This window comes from Lissotriton vulgaris, chromosome 2_1 (assembly GCF_964263255.1).
Source record: "Lissotriton vulgaris chromosome 2_1, aLisVul1.2, whole genome shotgun sequence".
In the NCBI taxonomy this organism is placed as follows: Eukaryota; Metazoa; Chordata; class Amphibia; order Caudata; family Salamandridae; genus Lissotriton; species Lissotriton vulgaris.
The window spans coordinates 853,009,697-853,033,084 of NC_141687.1; the positions used below are offsets into that span (position 1 = coordinate 853,009,697).

At 45.2% G+C, this 23,388-nt stretch overlaps 1 protein-coding gene across 25 annotated transcripts in view; it reads left to right on the forward strand.

The window, feature by feature from the left end:
* The window catches only part of LRRFIP1 (LRR binding FLII interacting protein 1), a 470,251-nt gene that overhangs the window by 135,028 nt on the left and 311,835 nt on the right, over positions 1 to 23,388 (forward strand). For 6 of the 25 annotated variants that reach the window (XM_086956308.1, XM_086956325.1, XM_086956327.1 and 3 more), the window contains exon 1: positions 10,308 to 11,001. The exons of the other annotated variants lie outside the window; for them this stretch is intronic. In XM_086956308.1, the coding sequence (XP_086812434.1) occupies positions 10,957 to 11,001 (45 nt within the window). In that variant the 5' untranslated portion in view covers positions 10,308 to 10,956. Of the gene's footprint in view, positions 1 to 10,307; positions 11,002 to 23,388 lie in introns of those variants that run through there. 25 annotated transcript variants of the gene reach the window in all.

Consider the following 23,388-nt stretch of genomic DNA (forward strand, 5'->3'; position numbering starts at 1 on the left):
AGATGTGGTCTTGTTCCTAATTCTGCAATAAAAATATATTTAAAAAGGGAAGGGGCTGTCAAAAGTGTGCATGGTTCAGTGATGGGTAGTGTTAAAAACTGCTAAGGGCTTTGTAGGGATCAGTAAATTATAGCGTTATGGGCTTTGTAGAATTCCAGGAAGGTAAACATTAGGGACTGTAAGAGGGGTTTAAGAGTTCAGGAAAGGGTAGTGTTAAGGAGTAGTATGGAGTTTTTAGAGTTCAGGGAAGGGTAGTAGTAAAGGGCTTTTGGGGTTCAAGGATGGGTAGCGTAAAGGGGGTAGTAAGGGTTTATTTTTCAGGGAAGGGTAGAGTTAAGGGGTAGTACAGAGTTTTATGATTCAGGGAAGGGTTGTCTTAAGGAGTATTTTGGGTTCAGGGATGGGTATCGTTAAGGGGTTATGAAGGGTATTATAGCTCGGGTAAGGGTAGCATTGGGTAGTAAATGGTTTTTGGTAGCATGAAGGGTAGTAAGGTTTTTAGGGTAAAAGAAGGTAGCTTTAAGGGGAATTAAGGGATTCTCAAGGTGAAGGGGTGGGTAGTTTTAAGAGGTAGTAAAGATGTGTAGGGCTTATGGAAGTGTATCGTTAAGGGGCAGTAAGGGGTTTTTATGGTACAAGGATGGGTAGCATTAAGGGGTAGTGAGTATTTAGGGTTCTGCAGAGGACATTGATAAAGGGAAGTAAGAACATTTCATGGTTCAAGGAAGAGTTGCGCTGAGAAGTAGAAAGCATTTTTTACGGTTCAGAGATGGGTAATGTTAAGAAGCAGTAAGTCTTTGTAGAGTTCAGGGAAGGGTAGCGGTAAGGGGCATTAAGGGTGCAGGAATGGGTAGCATTAAAGGGTAGTAGTGGGTTTTAAGGTTTAGGGAGGGTAGTGTTAAGGGGTAGCAAAGAAGTTGCAGGGTTCAGGGAAGGATTTAGCATACCAGCTAGAGATGCAGTCTTTGAAGATGAGAAACCAGGTTCAAGTCTCTGTGTCGGCTCAACATCCTGTGATTCCACAAATGAATGTGTCCTTGTGAAATGTAACTGGTGCTCTTATAAAGCACTACAATATCTTCGGGTCGAGTTCATGCCAAATAAAAACTGCAAAAAATAGTGGTTGCGTTAAGAGGCAGTAATGATTGGTTTTCAGGCTTAAGGGATGGGTAATTTAATATTAAATCAGTAACTTAATTAAATATAGTATTAGTACTGTCTTTTTTTAAATAAATGCTCAATTAAATTACTAATTAAATTAACTTCTGCGAACCAAGGAACTTTTTTAAAAAGTCTCTCCGACCTGCTTCTGTGAAAGACTTCCTGTGTAGTGTCTAGTGATGAAACACAGAAGGTCTTTCACAGGCGCTGTTGCCATTTTTGCTCTGAGGCACCTCGTGCTGCTTCAGTTACGTTGCAGGTGGCAGCTTCGTTTTAGGTGCATCTCACTTACTGCTTCTCAACCTGAATATAGGGCCTACCGCCTGTGGTTGAAAGAGATTATATACAGGGTGAGGACTGAGGAGGGAAAGACAAGCCAGAAGAATGTTTTCCGATACTATACATAGTACATCTGTGTACCTCAGTCATCACTACAAAATAGGTATATTCCATGAAAGTGCAGAATCTTCGAGTTATGCTAACACAGACAGTAGCATGACTTCCTTTGGCAAAATGACTTCCTTCGCATAAAAGGACCTCCTGCTTGTTTTTACGTCTGGTGTTCGATTTAGATTGATTGCTTTTGATTGAGGAGGTCTAATCAGCTCACTCAACAATAAAGTTTTGCGAAAACGCAACAAAGCACACGTTGAATAAAGCAAAAAGGCTGGTTGCTAATGTTAGACCTATTGGCCTTGCCAGTGCTTGTTTTCCAGCTTTACATGGCCAGGAGCCTGCGTTGGTTGGTTGGTTCATGCTATACAAAATTGATAAAGCAGTCTGGGGGAAAGTTATTTTCCGCGAGGCGTTGGGCAGGGTATCCTTGGCCACGCAGACGTCATGCCTCAATGGCGCTGCGCCTACGACGTATATCCCGTCAATAATTTATGTAGTGGATGCGTCTACCAGGCCCCTCCATCTTATCTTCGGAATTGCTCTCCACTTTGACTCCTAACAAGTGTGCTTCTTTCTGTGTGTTCGTTCACCTTACCCCCAGTTCGGCCTCGTTTGGGCTTTTCACTTTTCCTCACCCACCCCCTTTTATTTCTTCTAGCCAGCCTTTATCCATGAGGTCACTGACCTCCGGCTCAGTGGTTCCCGCCAATGTAAGAGAATGTGGCAGCCGCATCCACACTGTGTGATCAGTAGCTTGCGGTTTTCATCCGATGGGTGGTGTTGGTGACCGATAGCAGTATTGGGCGGACCCATTTATCCAGAATAGGAGGCAGATCAGGGGCGTTTCCTCCCAGCATGCAGTATCCCCTCGGGGTTACACCTTCCACTGCCCCATCAGTCTTGAACTGGTAGAGACCGCGAGAGACACACTAGGTTATTTATTACCTAGCACGCGCCTGTTTGTTTTGAGATTATGTTTGCGTGTTGTAGAGTGCAGCAGTACTTTTTTATTCATTTAAAAAAATAACTTATTTCATATAGCGCTTATATAGCGCTTTTGCCTTTTCTAAGAGCTGTATTTAAACTACACAACAAGTACAAAGACCTCGTTCTTTTTACAAACACTTTATCATGTTGCCTGCTAGAACCAGTACCTGACCAATCAGAATCCTCTTTGGAGTGACAGAACTTTCTGACTCTGCTGAGGCCTGCCCTTGCAGCCTCTTCCTGGCAGGGGCGGGCGTGGTTCTGGGTTGCCCTTCGCTGGGGATCCTCTGGCCTCCGTTCAGAGCATTAGCCTGCAGGAAGCAACTCGCCCCCACTCATGTCCGGCTCATACCAGGCTCTCCGCTTCGCGCAGGCCTCTTCTCTTTCCACATCTCAGCGCTGGCTTCCGGAGGATGTTCAAGTTCCTCGGGCAGTGGTGCGTGCGTGCCTCGCAGGGGAAGAGGGCGGGGGCCTGAGGTGACATATATAGCTGGCGCGAGATGCACAAAGAAGGTGGCGACTATGAAACCGACTCATAGAGAGATACTGGAGGGGAGAGGAAGAAACGGAGGGGAGGGGTGAGAGGGAGAGGCGGTTTATGAGCTATCTTATTTAGCACATTGCTTTACATTAATTGTATACTGACTGAGTCATTCCAATAAAGTAGGCCTGCACCGAGGCACACAGGTGGCGCGAAGAGCACGGTGACAGAGCAGAGTGAAAGGATCTCTGTGTTCAGACAGTAACCAACTTACCCATTTACATAAAATAAAAAAACTGTCATCTGCATGTCACATTATGTGTTTTGCAGGAGACATATTGATCCTTTATGCTACTTTGATACAAACCTGGGACTAGACAAGCCACAGATGTCTCCAGCAAATATGTTAACCTCCAGAGTTATCTTATCATTATTATTTCCTGAGAGTTAGATGTCACACAAGATCACACGATCTCTGCAGCAGGTGCCTTAACCCCATAAGCTATTTTAAAATGCTGACTTTGCAACCAATTAAACAATACAGATTTACTGCCATATTTATCCTTGTTGCCAGTTTCCTTGTGGCAGGGTCTTAAACAATAAATGTATAGGTTGAGGCCTAGATTTTGTGTCAGGGTTGTGTCTCTTTTTTTTTAGCACAACTCTGATGCCAAATCTAATTTGTTAAATATTGTAATTGCCTCAAATGTGCTCATGATGGACCTGCTAAACATATTTGTGAGGTCTTAAGATCTGATGTTACTTCTTGTGATGTCACTTCCTGTGATGGCATGTGCGATGTCATGCGCTGTGATCTCACACATTGTGATTGGCACAGGCCGAGATGTCAGTGCATACTGCCTAACTTGGTTAGCCCCCCCATTTTTTTTTTTTTTTAGGATTCGTGCCCTGACTTTACTCAAGTTAGGTGGTGGCTTGACGATTTGGATGAGTCCGTACAGTACACAATGGCAGAAGATGGTGGACAAATGGGTGGAGCACATAAGCACAGGCTGACAATTCGACCAGTGATTACATGCCTATACAACTTACGTTGGTCCAACAATTCACAGGCTGGATCTAGTTTTGAAGGTAACTAATGGCACAGGTATGTGGCCATGAGTTGGATTCACCTGGCAGAAAAGATGTTTCTAAAAGCCACTGGCAATTGTGAATAATGAAGCAGCAGAGATGGAGAACAAAGAGTGCAATGACATGAAGCTTGAGATAGAAAGATAGGCTTGAATGAAGGAAGGGTCGAGAAAGAGATGGAGAGAGACCGAGAAAGGTAGAGAGAAGGGCGAAGGAAATGGAGTGAAAGGAAAATACGATGTGAAAGCACGCACAGAAACAGGCAATGGAGGAATTGTGAAAAAAATACTCCGGGAGCCCATTAAATGTGTGGGTCAGGGTGCCAAGGGAGAAAGGAGAATAGAGTCAGGATGTGCGGAGTCATGAAAAGTAGAGTCTAACAGTCAACTTAGGCATTTATTTTTTATTAAAACTCTACTGCCAAAAAAATGGCAACAAGGAGAAACGTCACAGTAAATTTGTTGATAAGGGGAAGGTAATGCTGGTCGTTAATGCACTTGCTGGAGAGCTCTGGGTTGTGTCTAGTCACAGTTTGCTCTCAAAAGGTAGCATAGTGGGTTAGTGTGGCTGCTGCAAAGCGCATAGTGTAATCTCCAGATCACAGATTTTATTTTATGTAGGTAAGTGGGCTTTCAACACAGATCCCTTGTTACTTACGATTCATAAATTGCAATTCTAATATAGCTAGGTGAGCTATTAACTGGGATACGGGAGCTGCATGCAAACTGCAAGGTTTGTGTTTAGAACCTTATTTATTTTTTGAATGTATCATTACTTTAAAGTTGCTAAAAAGGGTTCCTTTGGGTAGAAAAAGAATCGTATCTCTACAGACCACACCAACCACTGTATTGCATTTTTAAATCCTGACTATATGTTTCTCCGGACTTTGCACTTTAAACACATTTTGCCTACCATTATGGATGATCTGTTACTCGTACACCTTGTAACCCTCTTTGTCGTATTTAAAATTTCTTGTACATTCATTTACTCACTTGTGTATATTATCTCTGTTTAATTTGTGTGTGTAATTTCAAACACTCAGAGACCCTCCACTGGGATTAGTAGTGCTTTAAAAACTATTAATGAAAATTACTAACCACTATATTAAATCATTATTAGTGTAATTACTCATGCAGGCAGACACAGCTGACATTCTTACAGAGCATGTATATCTTTTATGTAGATGGGTTGAACTAAATCAAAAACCTGCCTCCAAACCACAAGTTCTTATGTACTTGACGTGATAACAGGCTGTGTGGCTTTGTTTACACCCATTGCATTGGCACTAGGTGTTAAAATCTAGATAGTGCCCAGCCACGATGATACTCAAACATAAATATGCTGATGGTCCTTTAAAACAGGCATTTGTTTTGTGCCCAACTCCAAGTGAGGGTACTCACTGCCAGTAGGTTGCTGCTGTGAATGAAAATTAGACAACGTATGGGTGCGGCTGAATGCTTCCTTGTGTTGGCAAATTACTCTGGGACAAATTCAACATATTTCACTAGGGCCATACAGATCCTTGATCCGGCTCAATAACAGCAGCCAGATCTTTGATTTAGCACTGTCCCCCTTATTTCCTGCACCGAATACGTTGGGGAAGACATGGCCTTAACAAGCCTTGCGCTCAGTACAACTGGTACTTAGTATATGCATGCTGTTACCTTGCTGCAACTGTTCTGTGAGGGAGAGAATCTCACACTGCTGATGTTCATGCTGTACCTTTTATATAACGAAAGAGAGCTTGTGTTGCTGACTCATATGCTGTACTTTGTGTGTGAGAGAAGGAAGCTTGTGCTCTGGACTGTTGTGAATGGAAGGAAGAGAGAAAGAGTTCCTTTAAGGCACAACTTAGTACAGGTTTAAAATAACGAACCTTATGACGTGACAATTACATACAACAAATGCATAGGGAAAGTTAAAAATTCATTTATTTTGAATACATTAAAAAAACGACAGTTAATAGGGATAACTGAACTAAATCCCTAATCTAAAACAAAAGTAAAATTGAGACAGTACAGTTAATTGCGGCCTGCACAATTACAAGCAGACAGAACAGTTACAACATGAAATTGTTGGATACAGATTTGTATATTCTTGCTCCGATCTGATAACACCAGTGTTGTATCGCTACCACCTCAGCATATCAATTGTAGTGTTGGAGGCTTGAATTATACAATTTTAGTTGCGTCGACGCGTTTCGGTGATGTATCCTTATTATAACCACCTTTATCAAGACATGTGAATTGTCTGCCAAGCACAGGGGGTGTATATAATCGCCTCTAGAATAATATGGAGGGTCACTTTTAATGATCAAGTTCCGTGTCCTGATTGGAGCATGGGCTTCAATTATCGCCTCATGGAAAATGCTGCTGCTAGTAGAATAGTCTGTTCTGAATGTATACGACTTTTGTAGTTCCACTTGACATAATTGACCAAAGTTAAATTGGTTTTACTGTCGGCCCTTAAGTGTATCAATGATTAGGCCACAATTGCCGTGTACGGATATCCCGATCTCCCAACTTCTTACAGGTAATGTCGCGGAGGATTATTGATGGAAAGGGATTCACGGTTAGACTTCTCGGGAATTACCTAATGGGATGGTAAATAACTCCGCTGTCCCTTAGGCTCCCTTCTATGGCCAAATATAACGAGAGACTACCTCATCAGTGGTAAAGAGTTCTGTTCTCTATGGGGGTCCGAGTCGTGTTGTGGACTCCCCCTGCCATCACCTACCCAGCCGGACCTTGGGCAGATTTTCCCCTCGTCTTTACGTCCTATTTTCCTCCTACCCCTTTACCCTATCCCCTTACCCTTCCTTGTGCCATTCACCTTGTCCCCTATGTTCTTTAAATACTTTTCTTGATACGTATGTAACTTTTAACTGATTTAAATTGCAACATTATTGTTCCTCATGTAAAGCACTCTGTTTCCTTCGGGTCTAGTCAGCGCTATATAAAAACTCATCAATTAAATATGTTCCCAATTAGTACTCTCTCTCTATCTACTTCCCTAGCTCCTATCCCCTCGCCCCTGAATCTCTCACCTTGCCTAGCTCCCTGTCCTTTGTGCCCTTTTGACTAAGCACTCCTTCTCTTCTTGTTGGGGAAAGATCCAATATTTATAATCTGGAGTCTCAGCAAACCCCGCTGAGAGAGTCCACTGCGCCAAGGGAGCCACTCACAGCTGAGGCATGGTATGGCACCCCTTGCCAAAGCACTCCCTCTCACCTTTTTGGGGAAGGATCCAGTATGTAGGCCTTGGAGTCTCAGAGACCGCTCTGATAGAGTTCACTGTGTAAAGGGCAACAGAGATAGAGAAGCGATACCACTTCCCCTGGGATCACAGCTTACTGGACTTTGGACGTTGCTTTGAGTCGTCTACCGGTTTGTGTCCCCGTCGACCTTCCCCTCCTCTTTCAATGCGGTCTCTCTCACCCTCCCCTCCTCTTTCCCGCCTTCATTATCTGTCTACTTCCCCAGCTCCTACTCCACCTCCCCTGAATCTTTCCCCTTGCCTGCTTTTCCCCTTACATATTTGTGCTTGTTTTATCTCAACCTTACAAGTAACTATGTTGCCATGTTCTAATAACTGTGTAATCTTTGTAACGATGTAACCTGTAACTATGATCTGATGCTCATGTAAAGCGTGGGCAGCCTGCACTGTTTCTGCCCATGCTCTGCCTTTGCCGTTTGTTAATGAAACCAGTAGAAAACTTTTCACTATCAAAAGCTTTGACTAATACCATTGTCCATGCTTGTTCCACAAGGTAAGGAATAATGTTTTTTTACAATCTTGATATGCCCTTTACAGTACTTGCGTCATTTTAACCGAATATTATTGAGTGCAAAGTTCCCCATCATGAGCAATGCAATAGGCACCAGGTGTATTTTTATGGCCTATGTACAGAGCCACTAGATTTATGCGGTAGGGTGGACCAAATTATGCAACAGGGTTGACTAAATTATGCAGCAAGAAAAAGCTAATTATGCAGCGTAATGCAGCACATTTTGTGATAGTATTACTTTCCTTATTTTGTCATTTTTACACAGACTAACACTGTCTGGGCAAAGGTTTCACCCCCATTAGTACAAGTTTAATCAATCAATCAATCATAGACATTTATAAAGCGCGCTACTCACCCGTGAGGGTCTCAAGGCGCTGGGGGGGGGGGGGGGGGGGTGTTGGTGCTGCTACTGCTCGAAGAGCCAGGTCTTGAGGTGCTTCCTGAAGCTGAGATGGTCCTGGGTCAGTCGTAGGTGACTGGGGAGGGAGTTCCAGGTCTTCGCTGCCAGGTAGGAGAAAGATCTTCCTCCGGAGGTGGTTCTGCGAATTCGAGGGACGAGGGCGAGGCTGGCAGAGCGGAGCTGGCGGGTGGGGGTGTAGAACGAGAGGCGGCTGTTGAGGTAGGCGGGGCCCAAGTTGTGGAGCGCTTTGTTTGCGTGGGTGAGCCGTCTGAACGTGATCCTTTTGTTGACGGGGAGCCAGTGGAGGTTTCTCGGGTGGGTGGACATGTGGCTGTGGCGAGGGATGTCGAGGAGGAGTCGAGCGGAGGCGTTTTGTATGCGCTGGAGGCGAGTCTGAAGTTTGGCGGTGGTTCCTGTGTATAGGGCGTTCCCGTAGTCCAGTCGGCTGGTGACGAGGGCCGAACACCGAAATACAGCAATAAGTTGCAGAAAGAGGACTAGTCAACCTTTGCAAAAGTTGACATGTTTTTAGTAACTTTTGAACTTTTTGGGCTAGAAACCTTTTTTGTTAAGATCTACAGATTATGCAACAGAAAATGGATTATGTGGCAAATGCGGCCAATCCATATTTAAGTGGAAAACGCCGCAGCTGCAAAATTGCATAATTCCAGTGGCCATGTCTATGTATCGCAAACATGTTAACAAAATAAAAAGTGTAGGGTTTTTGTGCCTGTTTTTTGTGTGTTTTTAATTCATCTGTAACATTTTTGGGTGGCAGTTTCTGCTAGATAAATTGGTCGTAAAATCGTTTGAAAAAAAACTGTGGACAAACGCAGTTTGTTTTCTGCTCCTAGTGGACACTAGTGCAAATAAAGTTTGCACCAATTTCATCCTTACCACAGGGTCTAAATGACCCCATTGGTCAGTTACTGTCTTTGATGGTATAGTTATTTTGCACTTAAATGCAAAATAACTATGGAATAACTTCAGATTCAAATTCAGCTCGTAATTTATTAAAACACATCCTGAAAAGTTTAAACAAAATTATGTAATAAACATGATAATAGATTCCTGCTGTCGTGTGCAGAAGTCTAACATTGTAATAATAAAAATAAACATACTAGCATACTTATCCCATTATCAGCTAGTGGCTGAATTTGCCACAGGAGACTGTGCTGGAAAAAGGCATCTGAAGAGATAATCATGTTTTTTAATTAGTAAGTGACATTTAGTAGTATGCTGTGGGAGCGGATGTTCACACTATCTCCTGCTTTGACAGAAGTGATTGACACACAACACGTCAACTGTAAAAAAATATTATAACTGTATTGTCACAAATATACCGAAATAAGGACATTTAACACGTTTAAAGGTATTGCAGCTTTCCACCTCGTTGGAGTATAATGAAGATCAGTAAAAAATTTCAGTTTTGCAACTTATGGATTTAACACACAATCCACAAACGGTTGCATACATTACATTTTTCACAAAAAATATTGTTTGTAGCTCCTTAAACAGATAGAAAGTTACAAAAAATACAATTACATGTGGTCGTTTCAGAGAGTTCACAAAGATCAGTTAGTCTCAGTTACTGTTGTTCGCTCGCTGTTTAAGCGTGAAACACACTAATGAGGTATAACCTTTACCTAGACACTAAAGTTGTGGGTTAAAATGGCAAAACAATAAAATAATGCTGAACAAAGATTGTGCTGCATTAGGCCACATAAAGTAGTCTTCTATTGCCGCATACTTCTTGTGTTGGAGAGTGCAACACAGGACTACTGGACTGCTTCTCTGCCCAAGAAGATGCAGATTACCAGGGACACTTTTTTTCCCAAAGCAATTGATATGTACATATCTGATTGTTATTATCCATGTAGAGATGTCACAGCTGAACATACTGGGAACAACAGGAAGTTTTGTGTTTCTTTTTGGTTTGCATGTATCTAAATTTGGCTGCACTGGTCCAACTTGTTATAGTGATTAGCGCCCGAGTGGGGAGCGAGCATGAGAGGAAGAGAGAGGTGGAGCCCGCCGGGGCCGCGCCCTCCCGGTGAGTCAGGCGTCCTGGCACACACCGGCCGGCTCTGGAGTGCTCGAGGCGGGCGCTGTCCTGTCTGAGGAGCCCACAGGAAGGTGACGGGGCGTCTCCATGACGACAGCAAGCTCGGTGTGAGGCGCAGACCCCCCCCCCCCCTCCGGCCCTCAGTTTCTGCGGCCCCGGGCTCCGAGGCGCGCGCCCCCTCTGAGCAGACCTCGCGCCCGGCAGCCCTGTGTGCACTCTCCGGCCCGAGGCAGGTGCTTCGCAGCCGCGCGAGCGCTGTTCAGAGACGCACCTGTGCAACCTGTTTTTCCGGTGGAAACTTTTCTTCGTCCAAGGGGGTCCCCGTGCTTAGGAGTCGCCGCGGACCGGCCAGAAGGGCGCCCAGGTCAGGGCGGAGGGGGCGCCACCCCCGTGCAGAGTTACTGAGGGGAGCCCCGTTGACCCCTCTGCTTGCTGTTTGAGGTGGGCCGGGTGGTTTCATAGGAAGTTTTGGACTACAGACTCGTCTTGGACCGAGGCGGCGGCGAGTGGAGTGGATAGAAGCTGGTCTGCCCGGAACTGGGACGCCGGCACGGAAGGCTTAACTCTGAGCTTTAGTGGAGGCCGCCATGGAGGAAATGGAGAACTGCCTCAGCCCCGCGGCCCAGGACCTGGTAAGGAAGCGGAGCACATTTGCGGCCACGGCGGGGGGGGGGGGGGGGGGAAGGGGGTCCGAGGGTCCTGCGAGCGGGCTGCTCTCTTACATTATATCAAGTGTGCCGAGGGCTTCTCTGCGGAGAGGCCACAACCATTGGCAGGATAAGGGCGCCCCTTAAGCCGTGCTCAGGGGTGCCTCCTTGGTGGTGTTGTAGAGGCAGTTTTCCTTCAGGTTGTCTCTCTTAGAGTGTGAGTGAGACTATCCTTCCTGTAGTGCTGCGGGCCTGTATTGAATGTGCACTTCCTGTAGTGCTGAGGCTGTCTGCCTGGCAGTGCCTTGGATGTCTGTCTAGTCGTGGCACTGAAGCTGTCTCTCCTGTTTTGGCGCTCAGCATGTCTCGTCTGCAGTATTGCAGAGGCCTGGCCCCGAGTGTCTCTCTTCCTTTAGTGAGGCCGACTCTCCTTTAGTGTTAAGAGTTCCCCTGCCTGTTGCTCCTGTGTTTCTGGCTGCATTGGGGCTTTTTCTGTTGAGCTGACTGACTGAGTACTCACTCCTGCAGTGCTAAGGGGACGCTTCTTTTATCGCTGCTGAGGCTGTCTCGCCTAGTGCTGCTGAGGACACGCTTCTAGTGCTGCGGGCGTCTCCCGTGGCGCCAAGCATGGCCCTTCTACTGTACTAGGAGATCTCTCGTGAGGTTGTTAGGGTGACTAAACTGTAAGGCTGGGGCAGAGGGGTGTAATATAGGGCGGGGCAGGGGTACTTTTTCTTGAATTTCAGGAGCAAGGCTGTGCAGTGCCCCACGTCATCTGTCACTTCGCCACTGCCCTTGTTTTAATAGCAGTGTTGGCTTCATGCGGCTTGTAGTTTAGTTTTCCCGTTTAGAACTAAAGGTTTTTAAATCCCAACGTGAAAAAGTTTGTAGAGTGAAAAGCTAGGATGGGCTGAGTGCGTCAATAGCTACGTGCGGGGCCTTTGGCAACTTTGCCGTAGGAGTCTTGTAGTTCCAGGGGTATTTCTGTAGTAGTGTAGCTGTTGACTGGTCTTGCCCTGATCTTGATTGAGACTGTCAGCCAGCCCTGGGTTCTCAGCCAGTACATTAAGCCCACAGGCCCGCATGAGAACCGCGAAACTCCACATTCCAGCGCTGCTCTTCTGGCTGGCTGAAAAAACAGGACTGAGGCAAAGTCACCTTCATGACAAAGTGCCTCTTGACAGCCATGCTGGGGGGTTCTTTTGCAGCACTGGGAGTGCCTATGATGGTGTCTGGGCTGTGTTGGTCTGGTGTGGTCTGTCTGGCCAGTGAACTCCTGCCCCATTGCTACTGCACCTCAGTGGGTTAAAGCACATATAGCGTCAGTCTACCCGAAGGAACTGTTTCCTGCAGGTTACCGGTTGCAATCCTGGCTTCGGTGATTCATCATTTCACCATGTTGAATTCACTGACTTTGGTGCCAATACCACCGGTTAATAATTACTAAATACATGTTTGCTTTTTATTATTCTCAAACTGGCCACCGTACCTCTCGGATGATGCCCCTGTCGGGCTTAGCATTTGCCAGATTGGAGGGTTTCCATAGGCAGAGCTGGATTGTGCTAAAATAGCACCCTGGGTGGACAGACATGTGCGCCCCTTTCTAATGGTAGTGAATTAAATGAGGCTGCAAGGGGGCCTTTTATGTTCACTGGTCAGCACCTGGACGAGCAGGGACAGGCCCTTGAGCAAAAACATCCCCGGACTTCCCCTAGCTCACCTAAATCACGGATACTTAGTTGCCTCACCAGATGATGGTGTTGTTGATGTGTGTCAGCAGAGGCCTGAGGGTGAAGGGAGGGCAGTGAAGGGGGCTAAAGGGGTGTTCAAATCATCGCCCAAGGTATAATAAGGAAGGACTGGAATCACTTTCAACTGGCTAAGAGCACATAAACTAAGAGGCAGGGACAAGCCTGGAGTATATTGAGAAGGACGCAGCTGTTGGCATAGCCTTGATGCACACAGCTCCATGCGCCCTACAGAATATTGGCCTCCTGCGCCCAGCGCGCCCATGCCAAAGGCCGGTCCTGTCCACAGGGCTCCTGATGATAATCGTCGTGAGGTTTTCCAGACATTGTTTCATGGCATCTGGTTCTGTATTTGAGACTTTTCTGATTATAGTCACATGTTGCTGCTTGTCACGGTGTGGTCTGTTCGGACTCCTTCTCCGTGTTTTCTCTGTCCCTACTCTTAACCCACTCTCTTGACTGGTATGTGATTATACAGTAGGTGTCTCTGAGCTATTGTGTGACAGATTATTGCCAGCATCTGCTTCTCGCGGGGTGCCTCTATTTTTAGGGCTCTTTTGTAGCATCATATTGTTTCTATCTTTTAGATATTGACGGCCAGAACGTTCCAATTTCACTGACTATAAAACCACAGGTCCTTCCAAGCGGCCGCTTTTGTATATCTGGCAGCGCCGCAGCTACAACGTGACTTATTCCCTAAGACTCCTGCCTCACAGCACCAGAAAGACAATTAAAAGGAGACTCCACCGGTGTAAACACACCACTTAAAAGTAGGCAGCGGGGCTGTCTGCCTCAGCTACAGAATGTGTAGTCTTTTTACTGGCAGTCTGGATGTTTACATAAGCTGAAACAAAGCACACACTTCAGAAAAGTACCCACACAGTTCTCAGCCGGATGACAGGTGAGCTTTGTTTAGCTTAAGCGGTAGGCAAGCCTTTCTTCTTTGCAGCTGGGATATCATGGCGAAATTCTGCTGGTCTCGCTCAGGGTGGCTGGGATCAGCCTTTGGTTCCTGAAAACCTGGCCATCACGGTGTGGATTACACCAGCAGGGTTTATATAACCTTTGATGGTAGCCTCCACCCTTGTTTCCCCGACAAACACTATGGGGCCTAGTCACAAAGGTAATTCTACATTACTACAAGTACATTTACACTTAAACTTTTGAGTTTCTTCACTACTTTTGGCTATTCACCATTTATGAGCGTAAAATATTCAAAAGTGTAGGCTCGCATGTGGTTGGAGGCAATACAAACTTGACATTTGGAAAAATATTTTTTATCTTAAATATGAATGTTACCTCGTTTTATGTATTTATTTAAATGTAGACAAATGTAAATATTTTACAGCATTAAAAACAATTTTAAATTAAAAACAAATTATTTTCAATGTATTAAAAGAGTTATTTTTCTGAAGTTTAAATAATAAAAATGTCCTCAAAGTAGAAAAACAAAGTGATATATAGAATTGAGTAATTCTATTTTTTTTATATAAATCTTTTTATTGAAAGAAAAACAGTTCCATCATAGTACATTTTGGAGCAGTGAAAGAGCAGAATAGGCCTACAGTGTGAAATCACATCAAATCAAACATTAACGGGTTTTGGGATGATCCATCTCTAGATCAGTGTACCCTGGAGGCCGGCCCTGGCCCTTAGTCCGTCCCCTGTCCCTCTTACCACCCTCCCCCTGGACCCCCCCCTCCTCCCCCACCCTCCTCTCAGAAATGCAGATCGTATCTAATCCTAAACCCATGGTCTCCCTGGAAGGAGGGAACACAGGCAATGCACAGGCAAAGCCTGACCGAGCAGGGCCCCACTACTCATCCTCCAAGGCGTCCAGCCACTCTCCCCTGTACCTTCTCCAGGCCTGCCTGATCTTTTCCCACTTCCAATTCTATTATTTTTAATCAAACTTAATGTTACATAAGTTATTAAAATATTTAAAAATAAAAGTTTAATGACATTACATTATATGTATTTATATTTCTACATTTTTAAATGATGTTATTTATTTCACCATTAGTTCCTAAGACCTAAGGGGTCTTGTTTTAGGTCCCTACCTGTATTATTTTCTAGGGGAGGGAGTTACGAGTGGTTGGCTTTATGTGGTGATGGACTTACTCTAGCTCTGACCTGGAGTACACTTACTACTGTTTTCGGCCCTTTTTGACTGTAGTAACTATAGGAGGGTGATTTGTGAATAGCAATCCAGCGTACTCTTCTGTGGGTGGGTGCAAGTCCCTCCCAAACTCTTCCTGAACCCCTCATTACCTCTCCCTCAATCCCTACCGTTTAGTAGTAAGTATACTCTGTTTTCAAGCCACTCCCCTCTGTCCCACCCACATTTACTATAAAAATGTATATTTACGTTTGCGAAATCTCCGCAGTCGAGACAGAGATCGCTGTACATCAAAGGAGAGGCGGACCTTAACACAAGTATGAGAATAGCATTTTGTAGTAATATTGTAGTACTGTATTGCATAATGCAGTTTGTGAATGGGCCTCAGAGTTCTTTGAAAACAGAAGCACTTCAGTTCATTAAAACGCCACCTAAAAGCCTTACTCAGTTGTGGAGGGCTTACTCCAGCTCTGACCTGGAGTACACTTCCATTTTAGCAGTAGTAACTATTGCCTGGCAGTTGGTGAATACCGGGGGGCTTACTGTTTTGTGTGTGGGTACATGTTCCTCCCTAAAACCCTGCTTACTTAACCTCTCCCCTTTAGAAGTACGTTTTCTCAGTTTAGTTACTTTTGCGGAGATCTCCGCATTCGGGAAAGAGATCTCCGGACATAAAAGGTAGGAAAGGAGGAGATGTAGACATCCACACATAGATATGTGATAAACATTTTGTAATATGTCAGCAGTAATATTGTAGTTTATTAAGTGTACTGCCTAATGCAGTTTGTAAATGGGCCCCAAAGTTCTTTGAACGCAAAATCACTTCAGTTTCCTAAAACCCCACCTAATAGTCTTCCTCAGTTGTGGACTGCTTGTCTCTAGTTTGCTAAGGGTGGGGGGATCATTTTGAATGACCCCCTCTAAAGACTTTCGCTTTACCTGCTAACATACCAAAATGAGGATGTCCGCTATCCTCTCATCCCCATACATTTATGTATTCTTAACACCTGTGTTCCCTCATCAAAATTATTTTCCTAAGGAACACTGCTAATGCTTACTTGTCCTTGTCAGGCTGAGGACTGGTTCGTTGTACAATATATCGATGTGCAAGATTAGAACTTGAGGTGAAGGCAGTTTAGGCTGTCTACTTTGTAATGTTCCTCTTAGCACAAGCTGGTCAGACGGGCTGCTGAAACATTGAACTCTTGTGCTGAGTTGTGGTAATTGCCAGCAAAGGTTAAAAAGGGTGTACTTTGGGCTAGGTCAAGGATTGCACTTCAAGGCCTTGACGTAAAGATACAGTGCAACCAGGGGCGGCTCCTCCGTTAGGGCGGAGGAGCGTTGCCCCACTGTTTTCTCACAGTGCGAGAAGCAGAAACATAAAATGTTGTTTTAAATACCATGTTATGTTTCTGCTTCTCAAGCTGCGAGAAAGTAGAACGGTATGCCTGGTTGGAGGCAGGCGGTTGGGCGGGTCGGTGAAGAGTGACTTGCCTACACTGAGTATATATAGGAAACAATGTCCCACTAGGTATCAGTAGCAAAGACAGTTAAAAAATTGCATACAATACGTATTACAGAGAAGGAATACAAGGAGTCTCAGTACATTTGTGAAAAGGTTATTAATCACCAATTTTCATGGAAATGGGAAGCACAGTTAGATAGCAGCACTGTACATGAAAGACATTCATGGAGCAACCCAAATGGCACTTGGTGACAAGGTGATAACAAAGTGAAGGTGACGACGCAAGTGAACGTGGTGAACAGCGTGGTCGGCGCAAGGTGATAAAAAGCAATCAAACATAGGCTTTACATTGAGTCTAAAGAATTAAATTGTTCAAATTCGCCACAGTTATGAGCCTATTGATAGTGCGCCGTGAAATCGCGCTGTGTTTGTCGACGGCGTTTCGATCCTCTATGATTCGGGATCCTCTTCAGGACAGGGTTGACGTTGAATTGGAGTGCTGAAGTCAGAGAGCGCTGACAAGGAGAAGTCAGTCGTCCAATGGTAGTGGGCCCAGACGATCAGAGGTGAAGCAGTAATCTAGGCTGGGGGGTTCCAGGTCTCGGATAGTCGAGCCCGTGGGGCACCTGAATTAATCTGGCGCTCGAGCCGAATAAATCCGTGGCGATGGTTTCCCGCGAAGGGTTGCGTACACTGAGTGCACTGCAGAGGGCCGACCAAACCAGTGTGCCGTCCGCACCAATCACAACGCTGCCATTGCAGCGTTGTGATTGGCTGAGGGGCGGGAGGATACCTGCTTCCTGACGCGGGATCCGGCCAGGAGCGGAGGCAGCTTGGGATCCGTTAAGTTACGTTTTTTAATATTTCATTTTAAATCCCCCCACGAGTCATGTGAGCCGCGACATAGTGCAGCACCTCAGCCAGGGGCAGTATTCTCAATCTTGCTTTAAGACTGCAATGCCATCTAACAAGGTTCCCTAAGCAAGCGCTTAGATGCCTGCGATGTGGGTAATTTGCGCTATATAAATACATGTACATTTACATTTACACTTTTTGTCAATCCTGTGTTAAGCACTGTAAATGGCTGTATCCTCTGTAAACATATCTATGCTAGAGTGCATAATTGTGAATTTTAGAGGCTATTTGTGATGGCACTGTTAACCACAGCGGTCACTACTTTCTGATCTTGTTATTTGTGTGAATAAAGCTGAAAGTGCCTGACACCTTGTGCATTTTCTGTAATTGCTATATTTCCAAATTGTGAACAGTTTAAACCAGTAGAAGTCAGAGCACAACCTCTTAGATATGACCTCTTTGGTTTTTTTGTAAGGGACACCAGCTTTTGCAGAGGCTGGAATAGTGCATGGTCCACCTGATTTGCAGCTTCACCTAAATTTCAGCATGCACTTGTGTGTTTAAAGAGTCAAGTCTCTGAAAGGTGCAAATAACTTCCACGCAATACCATCTTGTTCTAAGCAATTCCTGAAGTTGTTCTTGGCTAACAAGTTGAATTTGTTCACCACATCACCTGTCACTGGGTGGAAAATTGTACTGACTAGACCACCTTTAACATGCTGGTGTCATACACTCAGAAAATGGGATACCTAGTCTTAGACCATTTTTGAAAGAAACTCCTCCGCTCTTCGCAGTGTAAGGTGGTATGCTGCCCTCTATCCCAATTGAACTATTAGGGAGGGGGTTGAAGATGGTGGCAGTTCTGTGACTTGCTGCTGACCTTAATTAATGTGATCTACTGGGAGGATCCTGCTGCAGTGCCTTGTGAAGGGCCACCTGCTCAACTAGATCCACAGTCACCAAGCGTGGGAGTCACTTCTTCCCATCAGGACTTGTGGCCTTGTAGGGCTGTAAAGGCCTGAACAGACTTTCTTGGGCACTAGAAATCCCGCTAATCTTTGAGTCGTAATTAGTTAAGGAGGGCAAGTTTACCTGCCTCTCTGGACTAGTGTCATAGTTAGCACTTGGCTGGTAGTTAGGGCTTCAGGCACTGTTCATAGTCTGATTCTGCTCTACCCTCAACTACTAACATGGACAGAATGACACCTTCTTTAGGCCTGCTTCAGAAACATTCTCGTTATGCCATTGTGAGGTGAGCTGCCCTTCATGTCCCACAGCAAATGAAACATTACCTTGAAAGCCAGCACACTGGTACCACCCATTTGGGCATCACCACTACAATCTTGGACCCAAATATTACCATGACTAGCTGACTTGTGTTTGAAGGAAGCAGTGTGGCCTTTTCTCTGAAGAATTCACTTGTTACTGTGCAAAATCTAAAGAGGTTACTGTGGTTTCTCTTGGGTCCCCTTGCCTCAAGTAGAACTGCATTTCAAAAGGAAAACCCAGGTACCCCATTTGTACCCTGCACTCTCTTAAGTTTTGCAAGTTGAGCAGTCAAGGTGTACTCCAGATGGTCGGGGGTTTGGAATTCAGTTAATATGGAACATAAATATCTATAATCTCCATGTTCTGTCAGATAATAGGTTAGAAGACAAATATTGTCTGTTTTATTTTTAGCAAATTCTGGACAGTTAAACTGATGATGCACAAAAAACAGAAGCTCTTCACAGCTTCTAACCAAACCAGACCCTCAAATGTCATTATGTTGCTTATACAATAAGGATATATACACTTAAAATAGGGTTCTGCAGCAAATGTTTATAGAAAGAGGTTCGGGTGGTCTTGGTAAAATTGTTCATTTCTGGGTTTTACTATCATCTGTTATGTTGCCAGTCAAATGGGTAGAAGTATCAATAAGAATGCTATGGTGTATTAAATTGGCTACATAGATGTTGCCCTAGTTTCCCCCAGTTGCAAGGTTGGACAACTTAGTGGATTTGGCACCTGCGGCTAATTTTTCCATCCAAGAATCCCAAGAAAATCCAGAGCCACCATACAACCATGAATGGCCTTTAACCCAAGTACAATAATTTTAGTTTTCCGGTGGTGCTGTAAACAAGTCTTGGTGTCCGGTTACCAGGACTATGAGGCGTGTTATGGTCAGTATCCTTACAGGATAAAGTTCAAGGGAAGACCAGTAACAATGTTCATGTTGTCTGAAGTCAATGCATGGGACTCTTGGTCTATAATGGCCTAGAACTCAAAGTAGATCCAGTGGGCGTACCAAACTTCAGGCTCATGTATAGAAATAATTCAGTTGTGGTCAAGATGTATGGTTAGGGGTAACACCCCTGGGACCGGAAGGGATACAGCTTAAAATACTTATAAATCTCAAACTGTTTAGGCCGGAGTTAGTATTCAGACTGCCCCAGAAACCGCTTGACGGATGAATGACATACAACACTACCAAAGGCTTGCGATCAAGAGAAAAAAATATAAAACTCCTCTAAAGCCAATTGCAGCTAGCTTCAATAGAAAATGGTGGGACGTGAAGGCCCTACTCACCATAAACGCAGAGCTGGAAAACTGTTACTTCTCCTTTCCATGAGCAGGAAAAGGAAGGACTTCATTTCTGCTTGTGGAAAGGAACTCCAACCAAATTTGGAGCTGCTTTCATGCTGTGAAAGCAGCTCCAGGATTGGCGGGAGCAAGATCACCCAGTGCTCATTTTGAGGCTGGAGGCCTGTTCCAACAATCCCCAGGCTATTTCACAGCCTTTGGGTTGTTCGGTCTACAGTGTGCATATGGGACTGACCGTTGCAAGACGACCGGCGAATCAGACATGTGCTCTATAGACCAGTGCTGACATCCTGCATTTGTAGGATTCAGTCCTGCCCCCACCCTAGTGCTGTTAACAGCGCAAGCTGGTGCGGTGGTAAAAAAATAAAATGGCATTATATTTATTTGTGGTTGCTTGCTGCGCTCCTCTACTCCTGAGGAGGAGCCACCCCTGTCTAAAGAATTGAATGGTGCCGGGTGGATCAGGTATAATGCAGCCTTGCCACACTCCTAATCCAGCAATGCTTCTCTGCTCCTCGACCTCTAGTGACACAGCTCCTTTTTGGCTCAGTCCTGGCTAACTGACATGCAAGGTCCATGTGGCTTCTTGGTTGTTCACCTCTTTCAGTATATCTTTAAGGAGGCTCCAGACTGCTGGTCTCTTCTTTGACTTCCATGCTGTTGGAACCAGCAGTGTCTTGTTGGCTGACGGGATGCCCCCAGCTAGGCAGAACTTACCGCTCCAGTCAAAGGCAGGTGATTACACTTACTGTATAACCCGTGCTCACTCTTGGGTAGCTTGGCACTCAGACTTACTACAGAATCAACGTGTAAGGCACAGCAGTCACTCGCGGTAAATACACTGAGCATCACAAAGAGACTTCACACAGGATGTATGTAAATAGTTTCTTTTTAACACACATATTCAATTGTTATAAGATGAACATCATATACATTTCGGCATAAAACACGTTTGGAAATATTATTATCAGTACTAGACCCACTCATATTGCTTTGACATCAGTAGGGTGCCCACTGTGGACAATTCCTAATCCTAACTCACCTCCCCCAATAGAGAGAGAGCATCCTTATGCGGGGCATAATATCAAAAATATGTACATTCACGAAAATAGAACACTCGAGCAGCACCGCGGGCGGGAACCACATGGGTATAACTAATGTCAAATAAATGTTGTGCTTTTGGTATAAAATCAATGTATAATGCTTCACTGCCGGCAAGTGTCGTGAATCACAGACCATCTGCACACACTCACTCCCACACGCTCACTCTGCACTGCTACACGGTGTGACGGGTATCAACCAATCCCTACGGAATACTCTTGCATGCGTATGCGTGCAGCACCCTCCTGTGGTGCCACTGGAGACACTGTGGCCCCAACACCCCTCCACCCTCTAGTTCACCCCGATTGTCCTATAACTCTGGATGGAAGATAACCAGCCCTGTCTCCCTGACACTGGACCACACTCTGTCAAAGTCCCACTTAGTCTGGGTCCTCTGGAAGCAGGTGAGAATATGTAGCAGTTTTAACCCCTCCCCTGCTGGTGACGAACCACTCCGTCATCAGCCGCAGTCGCGCTGCGCTGATGACGGAGCGGTTCCGTCACGGCCCGCTCGGAATGCCTGCGTGGCGCGGAATCCGCGCCTGAGCTGAGCGTTCAATTGAGCGGGCGGGCCGTGACGGAACCGCTCCGTCATGAGCAGAGCGCAACCATGGCTGGTGACGGAGCGGTTGCGTCATCGGCATGCGCCCATCACGCAGCCCCCCGCTCCCTTTGCACTGCGGCGGAATAGCCGCTGCAGTGAAGGGGTTAATTAAGAGGTAGATGTAAACAAGAGAGCTCAGCAGCCACTCGAAAAGTTCACCCACTGGTCTCAAAACGCAAAGGAGTCACGCAATCTCATGAACCGCTTCCGAAGCATTCCTTCAACCCAGTCAATGTCTCTCGCTACTACCTGGCTTCAAGATGTCTTCGAGAGGGGCCAGGTGTAGAGAGGGCAGTTGGTCTGCCATGATGAGGGTCAAGAAGGGAACAACCATTGAATGAGTAGGAACACTGGGACCCTCTCAGTAGGAGGAGGCGCCCCACGCGATAAACGATGATCGGGGTCGTAGCCAGGCAATCCGGGCGCAACGTCTAATGCACGTTTGTTTGAGTCACACCAGACACTTCGGATTTCAAACAGGAAGTGCTGCAAATTCTGTACCTCCCTGGAAATGAGGCACCAGTGCACGTTGAGCTGTTTGACGTTCAAGTCCTCTGGGGGTTCCCTTGTTAGCTAGTTTCTTCTGCAGCACTTGGTTGGAATTCTGTACAGAAGGAGGGAGAGGTGCAGAGCCTTCCAAATGGGGCCTAATATTTCACAATCTTTACATGAACCCTCCTCCATTTCTGGCCCGAGGATTATTCATCTTCTGGCTTTGTCCTGATTTGCCCCATTGTGACATAAAAGTGGCTCACCCAGTATCAGCCAACAGTAATCTTCTAGACATTTTCCATACTCCTCAAAATATTGATCTGTCACAAGACTTGTAAACTAGACCATTCTTATACTTAACACAAGAAAAGTATATAGTTGGAAATATATGCATTCCATGTCCTGCAACCCATATCAACACCTGATAGAATTTCATGCTCATCCGCCCCTTAGAAGAACAGGACTTCACGTATATATGTGATGTTATTGTCCAGTTCTAAAATTAATTCTAGCCATTTTATTGTTGGTCCAAGAGTCTTGCGTTTTATTCTGGGAGCCTAAGAGGCATTTAATTGCATTAATTTTCAAATGTGTTTAGGAAGTTCCTTACATCTTGCTCTTCAACACATTGTTGGTCTGTAGACCATAAGGCCCTTCTGTCCCATCTTGATCCAATTCCTTTATGACAAAAAGTGCTGGCACCAATCAAGCACGAACATAAGATGTCTTGTTCCGTCTCTCTGTGGCTCGAACACATAGCACACAGTTGCTGCCTTTCGGGTGTTCAGTTGGTGCCCGTGACGTCCTCTATCATCCTGTGCCACAGATGTATAACTGCTTAACCACAGATATCCCTTAGAATCAAGGAAGCCGAGGCAGCCTGGGGTGAACTTTGTAATCCATAGTATCTATTATCCTGTGTTTGTGAAGAGAACAGCTACATAATCTGACCCCTGCTTCCCTGACACCTCGGAATCTGGAGAAAAAGCCTGAAATATGGGAACAGAAGACGCGTGCTTTATTTCAGACTTTAATCCGTTGCTTCAGTATACATGATAAATGCAGCCAACTTTAATTTAAAAATGAGTGGTTTACTTACAGGCAGACACTAGGATTGTTTACATAAATGAAAGACAGCATAAATTGCAAAAACGTGTTGGATGAATAGTTACAGATTCGTTTTGTTTAGCCTGAGACCACATTAAACAATTTCGGCTGGGACACTAGCACTGAAGTGTTGACTTTAAAGCAGCCCTTTTATGTAACCGTGAGAAAAGCCATCTGATATGTTGTTCCTACCCCCCCTGCCCCGTTTTATTCTTTTTGAATTTACACTTTTGAACTTTATTCTACCAAGAGGACTCCTAAACAGACATAAGGTAGGCGCTATGTTTGGGACCCACAA